The following is an 18,807-nucleotide window of genomic DNA, read 5'->3' on the forward strand; positions in this document are numbered from 1 at the left end:
CTGATCTATCAGCTTCTGAGGAAGGAGAAAGAAAAAGGAGAAATAATTTCTGTGCTGTCCTGGTTTCGGCTGGGATAGAGTTAACACTATACCAGCTGCTAGAAAGAAAATTATGTCTTGGATTTAGTGTGAGAATAATGCTGATAACACATTGATGTTTTCAGTTGTTTCTAAGTAGTGTTTATACCAAGTCAAGGATTTTTCAGCTTCTCATGTCCAGCCAGCAAGAAGGCTGGAGGGGCACAAGAATTTGGGAGGGGACACAGCCAGGGCAGCTGACCCAAACTGGCCAAAGGGGTATTCCAGGCCATGTGACATTGTGCCCAGTATATAAACTGGGGGGAGTTGGCCTGGGGGGATCGCTGCTCAGGAACTAACAGGGCATCAGTTGGTGAGTGGTGAGCAATTGGATTGTGCATCACTTGTTTTGGATATTCCAATTCTTTTATTATTATTGTCATTTTTATTATTATCATCATCATCATCATCATCATTATTATTATTGTTTTCTTCCTTTCTGTCCTGTTAAACTGTCTTTATCTCAACCAACGAGTTTTACTTTTTTTCATCTCTCTCCCCCATCCCACTGGGTGGGGGGGAAGTGAGCGAGCGGCTGCGTGATGCTTAGTTGCCGGCTGGGGTTAGACCATGACAAGTGCATAATTTCTACAGTGTAGACACTGTTTATTGGCTTTGTATTTTACTTAATAATTTTATTTTTCCCCCCCCCGTACTACCTTTTTCCCTGCTTTTGTTCTCCTGTCTCCTTTCCTTCTCCCTCACACATTTCAATGTGGAGCAAAATATTTGCTTCTATTTCTGAGAACCACAAAGAAAGAGAGAGAAATGCTGTCTGAGCTCTGTGCACAACCTGCGGTCTTCCCCAAGTTGGAGGCATCAGAAGCCTTTGACCTGCCGCGTTTCATGCGGGGAATACCAGGTATGTGCAGGTATGTGCATTTAGTTGGTGGATGCCCACCTTGTCCTACCACTCACAGCCTTAAATAATAGCACCGGGTGAATCTGGTGACAGTGGAGGGGAGCAGGAAGGTCTTGCCGACGTGAATCTTGGCATAGGAGGGGTTGGCAAGAGAGGAAACGCAAGAGAGGTGGAGGAACACCGAGCCCAGCCTTGCTCCTGGCTTTTCTGCACTGGAAAAATCTAGTAATTCCAGCAGTTTTGCGTGATGGTTTATAACAGCGAACAGGGCGAATCTGGAGAAGATACGAGCATCAGGGAGAAGAATAAGTATTTGGAAAAGGATAAGCATTAGGGAAGCAGGACTTGTTCCTCGGCGGGCGATCACTAACGGTTTGTCGAGGAAGCCCGAGGAAGGAGCGCCCCAGCTGCGGAGGCAGAAGGTGCCCGCCGTGCGATGGACCACCGGCTGCCTTCCCGCTCCCCTGGCAGGTGCCCTGGGACGTCGCGGCGGGCCGGGCTGGGCTCTGCGCGTCGGTGAGAAGTGACGCGGCTCTCCCTTCCAGCACGGGGTGCCATCGGGAGAAGGTATCAGACTGACAGCTGTGGACCGGGTTTTCCTCTCCTCCGACGCCTTTTCACTTTCCTCATATAACGCCCCTTCGGTATATATTCGGTCTGGGGGAAACATTGCTGGTGTTTCGTAGGGCTCTCATAAGCTGCAGGGAGAAGTCGGCGGAGCCTTTTCCTTCAACACAACTCCAGGTGCCTAGGAGAGTCAGGGAGGCTCGGTGGTCTGCTAGCCGGTGTGAACCCCCTCAGAGGAGAGAAATTAAAGAGCCAGAGAGGTGGTCCACTTGGCCTCGTTCTCCCCTCCTTCCCTTCTTTGTGCGTGCAAAGTTTCCGATGTTATTTTTCTTCCTATTAACTGTGCACAATTTTTGTCTCGGTTACCCTTTCTCTGGCTGGAAATGTGGAAACTTTGAGCAGAAATTTATTTTAGCTGAGCTGTTGGAAAAAAAATTCAGAAAAATACTTCTGTAAATAGGTAAGATATTTAAAACGGAAATAAACAGATTAGGGTATATATGGGGCAAATGCCATTTAAAATCTTAATAGTTCTGGAAATTTGGGGCTGATTCTTAAGTCATTAATTTTAGTGCTACCAAGAAAATTTCCAAACAGGCATGTTAAAAACAAAACAAAAAAGCAGTTCCAGGACATTATACTGGGTTTGCATTTTCATTGTTTTAGTCAAGTAGCACATTCTAATAATTTCTTCTCCCACTCACCGTATTTTCTAGAAGTCATTGTTCCAACAAAACAAACCAAAACTAAAATCTTACTGTAAATGAGTTAATAAAGTTGGATGCAGGTCTTTCTACTCTGTTGTGGCACAGGGTCGATTTGTGTAAAATCTTTTTGTTAAAGCCCCCCCAAAATAAATTCTGTTTGAGGTCTTGAAGTCCCTGGATGCTCACTTCGGCACATTGCTATTGAAGCAAGCGAGCTCCAGGCTGAATTGTTCGCTTCCAAATGCAGGATGGGATGGTGTGTGCGGCAGCTTGCTGTGGCTTTCTCCCACACGTTCCTCACCGCCCCCTCATCTTCAATCAGACGACGCAAAATTGAGCATGAATTCTAAATAAAAAAGGAAAAAACACCCGGGTGATGTTCAGATTGCAGAGTGCCATCATTTTGTAGGTGTATGAGAAAGCAGCGAGTTAATCATCTTCCTCAGCTTGCAAGTAGAGAAAGAAAATTTCACCAGCGAACCTGGAAAAAGGGGGGAAGAGGGCCAGGTTTTGGGTTTGGGTTAGATTTTACTTCATTTTTTTAAAGAAATCCTAGTAGTTTGCCGTTCCATGGCAATAGGAACTGTACTTCTTGTGGGATGAGGTGAATGTGAGTGGATCTATCTAATGTTTGCTTCATTTTTCAAAACACTATTTAGCATATTAATAACGCACTTAACTATCTGTATACTACCATATCTGTTTCCTCTTCTTACTTACTAAAGAAAACCTTCTGAGCTTCTCGTAATAACTAGGTTTTTGTATAAAAACTAATGAACTAAATTTGCAGTGTCAACATTCCAGGTTTTTTTTTTTTTTTTCCCAGGGTCTTATTTGTCGTTTAAGGATCTCTTAGAGAGAATCAAAAAAGGAATGCCAGTAAGATACTTCAGCCTACTTTCTTTTATTTCTCGGGGAGAAATTTATTATGTATCTTGGAGGCGGAGGGGAGAGAGGGCATTTCAACTTTCTTCTTCAGATTTGATGCTGATCACCATCCAGGGCACACAGCAAATGCTTTAACAACAACCCACACCCCCACAAAGAAAGAGAAGGAAACAGATTTTAGTCAGGACTCTACTTCGGAGGAGTCGTGAAAGATTTCACCGTTTCACTCCAGTTCTCTATAAATCCAGCCCCACGAAAGACCTTCTGGGGCCCTATTGCAACACATTTTTGTTTGTCAACAGTGCTTATAAATCACGCTGGGTTCTTCGTCTCTGCTCCCTTCTGCCAGATACGTGTGATCTGAGCAGTTTTGGCTTTTTGCGGCCGTTGGGGACGGGGCAGTGCCGTCCCTCACCGGCGGGCTGGGCAGGGTGCCCGCCGGAGGGAGCGGGAGCGGGGGGCCAGCCGGAGCAGGAGCGGAGGAGGAGAGAGACGAGACGCGAGCTGGCTGCGCCGGAGACAGGTTTTAACAAGTGCCTTGGGACCAGCACAGCCCTGCTCCGAGCGGAAATCCTTCGTTTTACGGGACTTGGGGAAGAGCAGCGGGGGAGCTCGAAAACGGCTCGTGCGGTTTGCAGGGTGACCGGGTAGGTGCTTAAAGCTGGGCACAGCCTTAGCAGGCTGGTGTGTGGCTGTGAGCAGAAAACAATCCCTTCATAATAATGTGGACGTTTGTCCCTTGGCCTCCTGTGACCGAAGGCTTCAAGTCCTCTATTTTTCCTGAAGAAACAGATACCTGTTTAGATGGGAGGTTGCTAGCTGGCAGGACGCGGGCTGCTTCTGGTCCCCAGGATGTTTTCCTCCCCTCCGTCCCCTCTACCTGAAAAAAAAAACCCCAACCAAAAAAACCCAGTCATTTTGTACAGCCTTGTCTTACAAGGCTTATCTGCCATTCAGCCCCTGAATAAGCAACTGAAATAGTTGGGACACCGAGGTTTTTACAGTGCCCGGAGGGTTATGGTGTAGGACCTGTTGCTGTGCGCTGTGGGATGCTCTGCAAGGTCAGCTTGCAATTTCTACTCCAATTAATGGTTAGTGGCTTAGTAGCTCCTTTCTAACAGTTCTTTAAAAGTAGTAAAATAAGAAAGCTGGAGCATTGTTTGTAGTTTCAGCTCATCCCGATTTGCTAGGAATGTATTGGTGAATATACGATCCATTTTTGTTTCCTTTTGGTACAGAACATCTCCCTTTTGTGCCTGATTTCCTCTCGGCATGCCTGCTGAGCGGCCCTCTCCTTCCCAAAGTCGTACCCTGGGAAGTGCCTGGCAAGTTTGGATGATTTAGGGTAATCGTCCCGCAACTTCCTTGCTTTGTTTAGGGTCAGCCTGAGCCTGTGTAGGGTGTGCGCAGTTTCTGGAGAGGTGGTTTATCCTTGCTCCTGCCGTCTGTGATGGGAATGGCACGCGGACTGGAGAACACCCGAGTGCTCAGTGGGATGCTCTAGACGTAGTTTTTGTCTCGGGTCTTGAGGGAGGATGGGAGCAGGCAGAGGAGAAAAGTAAAATAAATCACTGAAGTGAGGCATTGGCTTATTACGTATATTTTCCACCCCCAATTTGTGTTTGCCCTGGGAAGAGAACATGAACTGCCTAGGGCTGTTTTGCTTGTAAGCCTCTTAAGAGTGGCTAAGCCCTAGTTCATGGCTGGAGCATGTTGCTAACAAGAAAATATCGTATCTTTGTGCCTTCGCTTAAGTTTTGTGTTTCAGGTACACCTAGTCCTACATCAACTTGTATTGACTGGTTTTTCAAAGGCGGTTTTCTTTCTGTCAGTCCAATTTCTGTTGTTTTTCACTTTAAAGCTGCAGCTGGTAACATTTCATTCAGCATATTAAAAAATCAGGGCAAAAATAGAAGATTACTATGGAAAAATAAACGTGCAAAGTCCACAAAGCAAGGTTTAGCATAACAGGTTAATTGTGGATTTTTAGGTTTGTTTTTTTTTTAGCGCTAACACCCACTGATGCCTTTATGACTGTTCACATTTTGGACTGTATTCACACACTTTGACTTGTAACATTAAGACCTATTAAGTTCTTGGAAAAACAAGCAAGCAAAAAATGAGGGACCTTAGTTAAATTAATGAAAAGCTTTAACTTTGCATTTAATGCTTAGTTATACTAAAGGATGATTTTGAATTTGAAGGTGAGGGCGATTTTGCAGCTCTGTTCAAAGCGGATTTACCGACTATTTACCATTGGTCTGGAAGAAGTCTTAAGCTGCGTGTTAGAGTGAGTCCAGTTACGGGGATGATACTTGAAGATGCTCCAGCGCTGGCAGGAGCCGGTGAAGAAGGAGTGGGCAGGGTGGTTGGACGTGATGACCTCGAGGCACGTTCATTCTTTGAGCTATGTGGTGAAGGGACAGTGGTGTTCGTCAGGGAAGCTGGGTTTTAAAGACAGGTTGGAAATTAGGACAGCGTTTTAAAGAAGAAAGACAGAGTATCGAGTGAAATCCCCTGACACACCCTGGAAGAAAAATCTCTTGTGTGTAAATTTATTGAGAGGCTGATATTTACACATTTTGCAGTCGATACCTGCTCCTAAACAGAAAAACACTGCCTGCCGTTTTACAGTTAATAAAAATGTGCCTCTGTCGATTCCGTTCTTTTGAGTGATCCAGGAAAGAGCACACATAGTGAAGTGGGAGTGTTGCTGATTTGATGGAGTTATCCACAGAGGTGAAGATGAAGATGCAAAGGATTTCAAAATGCCATTAGGTTGCTGTGCAACCATATTATAAAATGACAAATGAAATTCAGTGTGGGTAAATGCAAAGTGATGTCCACAGGAAAAATACTCTAGCTTTTCATTTAGATGGAGTTGCTTGTTAACACTTGGGCATGAGATCTGGGGGTCATATATTTGTGTGGAGAAGTCAACTGTATACTCACTAGCTGTCAAAAAGCCAATAAAACATTAGGAATGTTTATGGCAGTAGTAGAGAAAAACATATCTGTCACAGTAGCGTCTGTGGTGTGCCTTCATCTTGAATAGTGGGATCAATTCTGACATCTTCCTCCTAATTCTCTTTCCCTTCTTCACTTCCACCTCTAGAGAGGACAAAACAGTGCTGCAAAAGCTGGAGAGGTCCTAAATCTATTGAACAGCTTTTGTTTTTACAAGCGACCAAATAGATGAGGCCCTGCAGTTTGAAGAAGAGAGATGTGAAAATCTCACATGGATTCAAAGCACTCTTGGAGAAACTCATGTAGGAATAGTCTGTGGTACCCATGAGGTTCAACTGCAGCTTCTGGGGCTTGCTTCAGAGCTGTGCGGTTTTAAAGTCCGGGACTTACCGTGTGTCCTCTTCTGCTTTTCCCTCGACTTCTGCTCTTGGCTGCTGCTGGAGCAAGACGTTGGGCTGGACTTTTAGCTTGACTCTTGTAGGTTTCTGCTTTGCTTCGGTTTTTGTTAGTGTCATCAAAAAACCAGGGTTTTTTCTTAGCCAGCAATACTATTTATGGTCCATCTTAAATATCAGGTAATTATAAGAACTTCAGTATCTAAAGTCCTACTAAAGGTCTAGTCACTTAAACCATTTCTATCAAGATTTTAGGATCTTAGTAAAGAGATAATTTTTAAGGTATATGCTAAGCTTAAGAAAAGTAGCCTGTGTTTAAACAGGGTTGTTGGTGCTATGGGTTCCTGAGTGCTGAAGGTATCTACTTACATGATTTCTGCCTTGTAAACTCAGTAGCGTGTGAGGAACTCCACAAATAGAAGAAATTACAGAGCAGTTTGACCCCTCGGAGAACTTGCAGAAAGCCTCCCCGCTGTTGTCTCAGGTGATGAAACACCAGCTCTTGATGTCGTTCTACCTGTGGAACCAGTTTTGTGCCTTTCTGTGTTGGGCAAGCCCTCCCTCAGCAGCCTTGCAGGTGAGGATGAGTGGGTTTGGAGTACCAGAAAGATGGATGGAAAGCTTTTCCCCTGTTTGGCAGGGGAGTGGCTGGCTTGACTGTTTGCTGCTTTGGTAGAGGAGCTGTATTTGAGAAAATAGAGAAATTAAAGAAATCTTTTGGGCCCCGCGTGGTGTTATTTTTACATATGTTTCTGGTGGGTGGAAAAGTTGTTTGGTTTTTTTTAGAAATGCTTGCAGGTATTTCACTGGCATTTATTTAATTTCTGCTTCAGGCTTTAAAAAAAAAAATTAATACATGAAAACCAAACATTTTTTCCAGTTCTGGGACATCAGATCAAAGGCCAGTAGACTTACAGGGGAGGGAACCTGTCTCAGTGCAGAAGGTATGAAGGTGCTCACAGCAGCAGCTTGGAGAAGGTGGTGAACCTAGAGCGTCTTGTGGCTTTAATATTCTGTTTTAATTTTTAACCCTGATATTGGGTTAGGTATAGAAAAAAACCCAGAAAGCCGAAATTAAGCCTGGAACAGCGAATGCCCTAGAGGCTGTTAAATAATTGTTAAGCAGATTTTAGTGATAATAATCACCCTGTCCTCGGTACACAGCTAGAATTTGGCAGTCGGGGCAGAACAATGCTGTAGCCATCAGCATAGCAATGGTGTAATTATTGTGCTAGGTGGCTGATTAGGAGCTATGCAAATGGAATTGCAATCAGTACCTGTGTTTGTGCTTTGGTTGGGGAGGGAGACAACGTGTAAATGAATTATCTTTGGTGACACAGCTGGCGGCTCTCAGAAGTACACTTAGGATCTAGGACCTCCTCCTGTTGTGGGGCAGGTGGAAAAGGGACTAGCCATGGAAAGTGCCACCCTTGCACGGTGGCTTACGCAGGGTGAAAAGGTGCCAAGCGGGAGATATTTCTGGAGATACTTCACCTGCACTTGGGAATTTTTGTGCTTGGCAGCTGCTGTGCCTGTCCCCACAGGTGCCTTGCTGTTTGCTATATCCTTCTGAAAGGTGACAGCCGTCCAAAAATCCTCTCCCCCCCCCCCCCCCCCCCCCCCGTGCTCAGTTTTTAATGAGTTTAAAAGCCTCATAATAAAAAATTCAAATCATGTTAACAAAAAAAAAGTTGAAAGCTCCCCAATCATAAATTGATGACACAGGGACTGAGTTTGGGTTCATATGCAAAGCGCTTATGTAATTTATGCGCATACACCTTGTCAACCTCATCAGGAGCCCTTGCCATGCTTAAGCAATATGTGTGATGGCAAGGATAAAGCTATTATATATTTAATTTATATACAACCTCTCCATTGACTGTTTTATTGTACATACAGTGTAGCTGTTTATTGCTGATACTAATTTAATCTGCACATTACAGGTTGTATTTTCAAATATGCAAGCTTTTTTTTTTCTTAAAATGAAGAATAATCAGAGGAGGATTTTTATCTTCTATTTTCAATGGGGTTATGTAAAGTATCTGTCATGGGTTCTTCATTTTTAAATGCAAATAATTATATATGGCAGGGAGTGTGATGAGCATTCAAAGTTGACATTAAAATGAAAATGCATAAAATTTTTCTGAAAAACTGATCAAACAGGTCATTAGTCAAGGTTATGGTGACTAGTAGAACATTTTAAGATGTTTTAAACCTCATTTAAGATGTTTAAAAAAGAAGTTGATAGTTTTTAAAATGACAGGTGCTCCTGCATCATCCTACTAGTTGCTAAGAGTTTTGAATTCACGTAATTTTTAAGAGGTCTTTTTCCCCCCACTCCTCTTACAGCTGTGCAAGCAATCTTCAAGCCCGGTAGCATCTGAGAAACTGAGATTTAATCTGGTTTACGTTGCATTTTCGGTAGGCTGGGGACATCTGTGCTATCAGTTATCAGGCTCAACGTTTGGCAACCCACTAAGCCGTGGTGCTGTGATTCTCTAAGCCCCAAACTGGAAAGGAGCAACTGCAAAACAAACCGTACACCAAAAAGTGTCAAGTTCCCACCCTGTAAAATGACAGAGAAGACGTGGGGACTGTGTTTCCTCATCTGATCTCTTCCTTTTCATCTTGAGTGTTCCTCATTGAATTAAAAAGGGAAATATATGGGGACAGAAGAGTGGTTTCTAATTAAAAGCAGATTCAAATTTGAGGGAGAAGAGCGCCTCGTCCTGCGGGTTTCGTGAAAAGTCTTTTTTGCTGCCGTTCGCCAGCTTTGTGGGCGTTCGTGTCGCGCCGGGCAGGCAGCGGCGGGATCTCCGGGCCATCCGGGCCCGCCGGCCGTCGCGCCTCCCGGCTGCGCGGGGTCCCCTCCTTGGGCGGGCGGGGACGGTGCTGCCATCCCTCCTTCCCGCGGCTCTGCTGCCCGGGGTTCGGGTTTGGAAGCCTGCGTGCGGGGGGCCTGCCGAGCCCCCGCTCTTCCCGAGGGACGGGCAAGAGGCAGCGTCCCGCCGACTGCCCCTCTCCATCAACCTAATGGGCCCCGTGTACAGACAAGACTCTCGCTGCCTTTTTTTTTTTTTTTTTTTTTTTTTTAATTAGCGGGTTAAAGGAAGTCTTGGGATTCGTCTCAGTTAACCAAAACGCATTAGGGCTGCGGCGCTCTTGTTTTAGCAGGTTGTAAAGAGCCTTCCCTCCTCCCGGCGAAAGCCAAGCATTGCAGCCTCCTCGCGCTGGGGCGCGGGTGCTTCCCCATCCTCCCCGGTCCCTGGCGGGTCCCCCCGGCCCCAGGCAGGGTACCCCGGGGTTAAACGCTGCTTCTGGAGCCCGGGGAACCCGCCACCCGGGAGCCTGCGTCGGCTCCGCGCCGTCCATCGTCATGGGCACGGGTGCTCGAAGCGCGAGGCTTTCCGCCGTGGGAGGTGTGAAATGGCTCCGGTGGGACCCGGCCGGTGGGCTCGGGTCCCTCCGTGTCAAATCCGAGCCCTTCTTCGTCCGCCGTGCCGCTCTGCGCTGCCCGGGTGGTATTTTTATTTCTTTCTTTGTTTGTTTGTTTATTAATTTATGTAATAATAAGTGTTTTCAGGCACACTTCTCATCCAGTGAAATGCAAAGCACTTTGTTACTGGCGCAGTAGCTTAGTGGGTTTCAATAGTCAGAAGATGGAGATTTCCACACGAGGTCTCAGTCTCTTTTTACTTGCTCTCTGAATTTAAGTAGCGATGGTAAATGCACTGTTTTGAACTTTCATCAGTGGTTTTCTCAACCTGTGCATATCCCTCCCAAAAAGAAAACCCACCTACAGTTCAGTTTTCAGTAATACTGCCCAATGGATAGACTGATTGCATTAATGCACTTCAGCTGAAGAGTATTTTGTCACTGCAGTTCTCTTCTCTGCTAGTGATCTAGATGATCAGTGAAAGAAAAAATAATTAAAGTGGTATCTTTCTTTGCGTCCACTGAGAAAGCATGCAAAGTGATTTTTAAAATTACTTTTCAAATGTCTTCTGATGCAGTAAGGTAAGAGAGAGTGTGATTTTGAGAAAGCAAGAAGAAAAACTGTTGCCATCTGAAGCTGTTTTGCAGGAGGTATTTTTAGGATGACTCAGGCGTAAGGCCTGAGAATTGTTCTTGTCTTTAACTGAAGGGAAAAAAATGCTAACATTTTCCTTCCAGCTGCTTTGGTTAAATATTTGGACATACAGCCCTAGCCTTTGAGGAAAGATAGGAGCTTGCATTTTTTAAAGTTTTGATTAAGTAGCCTGTTCTTAGCATCCAGCATGGTGTAAATCTGCTAATTTTCCACTGATAAATAAACAGAGTACAGGAGATTTTAAAAAAAAAAAAAGCTCTTTTTATTTTTTTAGAGCAGAAGTTTTGCGTCTTCAACAAGAAGCCAAAAAAATCCCTTTTTACAGTGATACAGGCACATACAAGTATGTACAACAAAAAATATTTGTGTTTGGGTGGTTTGCATAAGCTAATGAACCTTTCTCGGGCACCACTGCCATGTAAGCTTTCCTGGTGGCTTAAAAGCAGTCCTCCTCAGTGACTGCCGCTTCATTCCTCTGTGTGTTGTCGCTGTACGGGGTGCCTTGTTCAGCAGGACGGAGTCATCTCATTACACTGGCATGGGGACTGTCATGAGCAAAAAAGAGATGAAAAAACCAAAACAAAACCCACAAATGGAAGATTTCTTTTGCTCCAGCTTAAATTGCTGTCAGAAGTTACTGGTTTCATATTTTGCAAACCTCATACTGTTCAGTATTTCTGCTTTCCTTGCTGAAATTCCTAAACCTTTATTTTTCTTCCTTAACTGACCATACAAATAAGGCCTTTAAAGCTTTTCTTTAAAATTCCTAATATATTTCTAACACAGGTAAACATGTTCAGGTTTGTATATGTTGATATGCTGGTACCTTTAAAAAAAAACACCTAAAGATCTTTATAAACTGCATTTTATTTGTGGTGTAATTAAAATCTGTGAGGTTATATCTCTCAGTGAAGATCAAAAATAGAGAATGTAAAGCTTTTGAAAAATCTGCCTTATTTTTTCGTTTAAAAACCCACCACAGCACCACCGTATCAAACTCAGACTGTTGGTATCCATTTAATGATCTATCACAGCAGGGGGCGTGTAAAACAAGAAGCATGTATTACTGCATGCCAATCTCCTTCCTCGCGTTCTTAAAAAGCGCAGTTACATTATATATTTAAAACCCCAAGGAATTTGATGATATTTCCATGCAGCAGATAACCTGCTGGGAGAGCGGTATTGGACAATAACGCAAAAAGGTTTAATACAGGAGTAAGAAAAGCCATTGCACCCGTGTTGTTTCATTTTATTTTACACACATGCACACATATACATATATATATATCTCTAAAACTATATATTTATAATATATCATCTATTATATGATGTTACCTGTACTTTGCTTTTTTGTGGTATGCACCTGCCTGGGATAACCAAGAGCTGCCTCCGTGGCTTGTGACACTGCTGTCATGTAGAGCGTCCTCTCTATACAGCGGCGTATAGGGTGATTTCTTCTTTCATTGCTGCTCCGCTTTTCCCCCTCTAGTAAGGACTTAAGGAGAAGTGTCCTGTCTTAAATGAGAGTGTGTCTGTCACCGTCACCGGTTGCTTCTAGATGTGTGCTACTCCAGAAGGCTGTCTGCCGAAGGTTGGGGACATTGGGATAGGTCTTAAATAATCCAGTCATCCAAGATAGGTACTGCTGTGTCATTGTATGGGAAATAGAGAGGGTGCTGTGCCTGCCATGTATTAGAAATTTCCATTAGTTAAATTATTTTCTCTTATCCTAGTAAAGGTAAGTAGTAGTCCAGTGATAAAGAAATGTTACCTTTGTAAAATTTTCAGAATAGATAGTATCTTCAGTATCACAGGTTTAAATCTGAAATGATACTATATCAAGTAAGTATTGGATTGGATAATACTATTTGCAGTTAATAGTGGACTTCACAGTTTTCAGTTCCTCCTAGGTTTTGCAGCTGATTTTTGTGTAATATATTTTTGCTTATGAAGAGCTTTCAAAGGTATGTACCGTTAGAGAATCTCTAATATAATTGTGAAGGAATACGGTACATTACGTGAAATAATTTGCCTTAAAATGTTTCACATAGGGCTAATGTAATGAGACAAAGGAGAAGGAAACGCCTGGATAATAATGTAAATTTGGTGTTATTTAGCAAGTCATTGTCGGCGTGCGTGCCAGTTGTCCGAAGAACCGGGGAGGCTGCGTTTCGGTGTCCCTGGGGTGGGTGGTCCGCAGCCTGCTCTGCCCGCCTGCTCCGCAGCAGCGGTTGGGAATAACCCAGTTCTTCCTTCCAGCCTGAAACGCAGCGGCTCGTAAGGCAGTCGCCCATGTAGAATCTGTAGTTGTAAAATGCGGCAGACTGGGAAGCAGCTGCCACAAATTTGTGTGATGGTGTTAAACATGCTTCGGTGTAGTCACAAGAGCGGGTCGCTGTGGGATGTGGCTCGTTACAAGGGTGTAGTCCTCAATGAAACGTTCGGCAAGTAGACCCATGTTAATATCCATGCCTCATTTACGGTCACAATCGGTGCTCTCGGTTTCCAGAACCAGCGCTGACATTTTTTCAGTGTTCACGATGCTCGAAAGTGTTTGGCCCAGAGATACCTCCATAGGTGTAGAAGACATGTACACAACAAATATAACTCATTGGAGAAAACATATGAGGAGATGCAGGAAGTGTAGGAGACTTTCTGGCTGTGTACCAAGCACATGTTTACCTAGTTATTATTTCTGTTATCTGTGGTTCTTTGTTTGGGATTACAGTCTGACAAAGAAGTGGTTGGGAATTTCTGATAGGAACTCTTTTTTTTTTTTTTTTTTTTTTTAAATGAGGGAGAGAGAATTCAGCTAAGGAGATCAAAGCATTTAATCTTTCTGTCAATCTAATGTAGCATGCTTCCAAAATACTTAAGTAATTTTTCTCTATAAAATAGGATGATCGTGAATTTAAATGCATACATTTCTTGTAGCGTTTATGTGAAATGTGCAGATAATTCTTTTAATAATGAAATGGCAGTTGTCTGTGTACTTAAGAATAAATTTTGTTGACGAATGTTTTACATCCTCTCGAGATAAACACCATATCTTGTGCGTTAGATACATCTCTAAACAGAGGGGAAGTGAGTTTGATAGCCAATCTACGGTTTTGATTGCTTGTTGCTTTTTGGTAAATCTTACAGCTCCATTTACAGGGTTAATTTGTTGACTTTTTTTTTTTTTTTTTTTGCTGTGTGTTCATGTATTTCTTCAGCTGTCATGCAACTTTGGAAGTTGCTTATTCCATCACCTTTCTGTAAAGCAATAATCTGTGGGAAAACAGTATAAGATTGTCAGATACATTTTTCTCTAATAGCATTTGTGGCACATGTATATAAAAGATGCTTTGTTTAAGTTTCCTCTTGTTTTTGCTGGAAATTGTTATTTACAGCCCTTTCTATAAAAAAATGTATAGATACATACAGTATTTCAGCTGTAGCTGAAATCCAGGAAGATGTTAATATCAAGTCTTGGTAAGGAGCTGGCGAAGGGTTGTTCTCTTTTTGAGTTGCTCGTGTTTGTCTTCAGCAGCCAGTAAGTCAGTACAAAAGAAACTGTGTATAAAACTTCCCTTTAATTGTGTACGTATGTCTCGCTAACCTCAGAGGGAGAAGGAAGAAGCTTGGCTTTTAAAATTGCGGTGGTAGTCTTTCTCATTAGAAGCTTCATTTGCTCCGGCTCTGGGAGTCTGCCTGGTTAGCATCCTTGTGAGACGGTTTGGTGCATTCTTTAGGACAACATACAGGAGAGAAATTATTGAGCTTTAGTGAGAAAGGAAACCCGGTACTAGTTTTGAAAGGCAGAAATGCAGAACTGGAGTGAGCTGAACAAAACTCGGTCTTAAAACCTGTGAGGAGGGTTTGTTTCAGTTTTATAATTCTTTGGTTTTACTGAGAAAATAATTGGAAAACAATTTCAGACTTCATCTGTGAAGAAATGGTTCCAACCTACTTGAGTGGTTCAGCTCATAAATATTAGAGAAGTCATTTAAACCCACTGATTTAAAAGTCTGTTGAAGAAAGGACCATTTTCTAGAAACCTGGTGTTGTATAGGTACGGTGAGTAGAAGTCAGACCAAGTATCAGCCTCCACTTCCGTGAAGAAAGAGGTGAGGACTTTGCAGAGCTGTCCTCCTCCTTCTGTGTATGGCAGCCATGAAGTCTGGTATTTCTTGAGTTGTACCAGTGGAGTCCGAGAGGTTTAGGGTGAATGCAGTTATGTTCTAGTCTTTCAATTTATTTTTATAAAAACTGCCCCTCCCAAGGGAAAAAAAAAAAGAAAGAAAATAAAAAGAAAGAAAAAAAAAAAGAAAGGAAAAAAAAAGAAAAGCTTTCACAGGTATTTTGGAAAATGACCAGTTATATCTGAAAGCCATGTTCCAAGCTCAGATCTTGGTCGTTCAGGCCATAGTTTGATGTGGAGCTCAGCCTCTCCCAGTGCCGCTGCTTCCTACCAGCACAACCTCTTGCCCTGAAGCCACTCAGAGGACTGTTTGCTACCAAAAAGAACTCGGTCTCAAGTTTTTATTCAATCCAGTTGCCCCTTTTCTTGCTCCTTGCTCTGCACGTGCGAACGCACAGGCGTGCAGAACGAGGTCCCCCATTCCCGCGGGATCTCCGGCGCAGCAGCGGCAGAAACGCCGTTCCCTTCCCGACACCGATGTGCTTGGGGGGCAGCAGGCGATCTGTGAAGAACGAGGCGAGAGTAAAGACTCGAGGCTGCTTTTTGCTCCTGCTGCGCGTGTGGGAATTTTGGGTAGTTTCACAGAGGAATAAGCATGGGGCTGCCGCTCACCCCCCGCTACTCCCGTGTGGCAGTACTGGCTCCGTCGCTTCACGTAGCAAATCCTGTTTGCTGTTTCTAGCGCCGTGTTTAGTGCTGCATTGTCTTGTTCTAGCAGCATTTTTCAAAAACGTATTAAAATACTCTGTAATGCACCATAATATCTATTCCGAAGAGTCCCCCAACTGCATAAATTATTATAGGTGGTACGAAACTACAGTGGGATTAGCCGTTGACTGCAGATCCAATGCCAGTGCTTTTCTTTCTGCAGTTCCGTGTAATTTAACATGTCAATAGCCTTGCTGGTAAAACATGATAAAATTTTATATGGCTGTATTACTCATAATGTACCACATATTTATGTGTGAATGGTATCACTCCTAAATATAAATAGATAGTTCAAGACAGATTTCAGTAAATTACTTTCTAAAATCTTGGGGTTTTATATATGTATTTTAATAATGACTTCTCTTTCTTGCAGACAAAATTGAAGAAGCACAAAAACAACTTAATGGAACAGAAGACCAACAGAGAGGTAATAAACAAACCCAGAAAATGAAACAGAAAAAAAAGCACTGCTATTCTTGAGGCTGAACCAAAGCCTTCCTGCATCAGTGAAAAGACTCCGCTGGGCTGGGTGCCGGATGAGGCCCCAGGCGCGTCTGTCTGCAGATCAGGGGCTGTGTCTGTAACACCCCAATTTTGCTGAGACACAAAGGCTTTGTTTTATCCGCTTGAGTAGCTGCCTTGACCTTGATGAGACTGCTGAAGCTGTAACGTTAGGGATGTGCACAAGTTATTGACTGCAGCCTGTGCTAACCGTTGGATCGTGGTATGATCTACCTAATCGTTAATAACCATATTTGGTTTATGGCAAGCAATATGTGATGATTTCTAACAGATGCTGAAGGGGGATTGATCATCGCAGGTTATTTTAAGAAACAGATGACCTGTGACAGATGAAATCTGTGTGTTAGAGCTTAGAAGGCTGGTGGGAAGTCGTTGCATTTCAAGGCTGGCTGACTGCAGTGGTACCTGTTCGGTTGTGTGACGGAGCTCGCCTGCACGCCCGCGGAGGTGCCCAGAGGGGCACTGCGGAGGGGAGCCCAGACAACGCTTTGCCGGGCGACTGCTGGGCCCGTCACGGGAGAGCTGCGAAAGGTCCGTCTCCGCAAGCCCAGAGGAGCACGGGGGCCGGCAGAAGCCCAAATTAAGGACTCGGAGGAAGGGAGACCCTGTCCCGGTCCCCTCCCAGGGCTGTCCCCGCAGAGCCTCAGCCCCAGTGTCCAGGTGTGAAACCCATCGCCGTGAGCGATGGGGAGCAGCTCGTGGTCACTTTTCGGGCTAATGGCATTCCTAGCTGGGGGTGTGGGACACCGTGGGGGATGCAGGGGAAAAGCTTTTGGGGATTGCACGGGACTGAGTACGGAATGTCTAGGAGATGAACCGAAGGTGGACAAAGTGAGGGATTTAGGCGATGTGGGAAGGAACAAAGCAGAGGGATAACTGGAAAAAAGGGTCTGTGTGCATGCTAGCAAGGGCTGGCCGGGACGCTTGTCAGGCCGTGTTCTGCTCCTGACCAGCACAGTCTGTCCTGTCTCCTTACTGAACTCCACCTTCAGCTGTGCTCCGGTGAGGGGCTCTTTACTTTGTGAGTGTGTCTGTGGTGCAGCAACTGGAGCGAGCGCGGGTGTGATTGCTGGCAAAGATCATGCCAGAGGAGCCAGGGAGTAGGTAAAGTGGGCTGGGGTCCCGGATGGGTTTGGAGGTCTTTACGGGCCACCTCTGGGTATGAGAGCAGCTGCGTGTCCGTAGGGGTGAGAGCACAGCGGGGTGGCTATTGGGAACAGGGGAGTCCTGGACAGCTCTGCCGGCACGTGCGATGGTCCGTACCAGCAGCTGGAGTGGGGCGGCAGCCTCAAGAGCTCGTATGTCCAGGTGGCAGCAACTGGGGAGACTGGGATCCAGGGGTGGCCACTGGGCAGACTGAGTTTCTGAGCCCAGCTGCTGACGGGGTCCAGCTGGGACATGTAGCTATATTCCCATTAACGGACCTCTGTCCTGCTCAGCCGGACCAGGGAGCAGGATGAGGTAGTTAGTGTTGGTATGAATGCTCAGAGTGTCTGTCTGGGATCTGTATGTCTGGCCATATATATGTATATATATGGTGTATATAGGTGCTTCGTGTGCATGTCCCTGTTGGGAAAACATTTTCAGCCTTGCTACTGGTTGGACCTGGGGGCATGGAGCAGCAGCAGCCTCACTTCTCTTGGGCTGCCGGATTTGGCGTGAGATATTTTCCTCTAACGGTACCCTGTGTCAGTGCTTTGTGTTGTTCTGGGTGGGCATTCACCTTTCATGGTAGTGAGCTGTCCTTCTGGCCTGTGACCCATCTGTGAACAGTGTTGTAAATTGTTGATGCTCTGTCCTGGAATCAAAGTTTATTATCTTTTGAAACAATGAACTTCAAAACTTTTTGAAGATTAGAGAACAGAAGAAATACCCAAGCGGATCTCAGCAGGGTCCTTCTGGCCCAGCATTTGGCCTCCAACGGAGGCCATAGGACGTACTGTTTAAGGACAGAACATAAGCCTCGCCACTTTCTTTAGTCCGTTCCCCTCATGCTGTCCACAGACATTGGATTAGGGATGTCTGCCTTGTCCCTTTAGTATCTAGACATTTATGGAGCTGTTATCTATGAATCCTTGTGATTAAATGCTGTCTGCATCCAGCATTCTCTGGCAGCAAACTGCAGAAGTTCACTACCAATCGCATTAAAAAGTGTATTATTTTATATTTTTTTATCAATTTCCAATTTTTCTTCAATTTTCAGGGGGTGTCCCCCGATTCAAGCATTGTGATTTGTTAAATAGCAGTCTACAGTCTGTTAACAGTTAACAGAACTGTTAAATACAGTTCTACAGTCACCTTATCCACTGCCTTCGTGATTTTATAAATATTGTCCATATCTTGCTCAGCTTTCTTTTCTCCAAACTCGTGACTGGTTTAGTTTTCAAGGGAAGTTTTGATACAAACTGTCTCATATGGGCACCAGGACTGTGATGTTGCTCTATGTATTTGTAAAAGGTGGAAGAGAAAAAAAAAAAAAAAAGTGGCTAGATGGTAATAGCTGTCCTTCAAACATTTACAGAGACTTTTCAACAAACTAGACCTCCTGCTAAATAGTTTTGATGTATTTTTGTTTAGTGGATTGTAGATAAGTGGTATTGTCATCCAAACATAAAAAACTTGGCATGTAAAGTACAGCTGGCTGCTCATGTTGCTGTTGGTCTTGCAGAAGTCATATTGGTCTGCATTATTTTTTGTGATGGACATGTTCAAGCTAAAGATGAGCTAACCTCTGCTTTCAGGCATTTGTTCTCACATGCGGCCCAGTAACATCTTTGCACAAAGGAGGAGAAATTCTCTAGTGTACACTTAATGAGGTACTCTGAAAAGGATGGGGTTGC

General features: G+C 44.3%; 1 protein-coding gene across 1 annotated transcript in view; it reads left to right on the forward strand.

Moving 5' to 3' along the window:
• The window catches only part of HIVEP1 (HIVEP zinc finger 1), an 80,154-nt gene that overhangs the window by 13,588 nt on the left and 47,759 nt on the right, over positions 1-18,807 (forward strand). Inside the window, 1 exon segment of the mRNA XM_041118288.1 lies at positions 15,819-15,872. Within this exon segment, the coding sequence (XP_040974222.1) occupies positions 15,819-15,872 (54 nt within the window).

The sequence above is a fragment of the Aquila chrysaetos genome, chromosome 18, assembly GCF_900496995.4.
Source record: "Aquila chrysaetos chrysaetos chromosome 18, bAquChr1.4, whole genome shotgun sequence".
NCBI lineage: Eukaryota > Metazoa > Chordata > Aves > Accipitriformes > Accipitridae > Aquila > Aquila chrysaetos.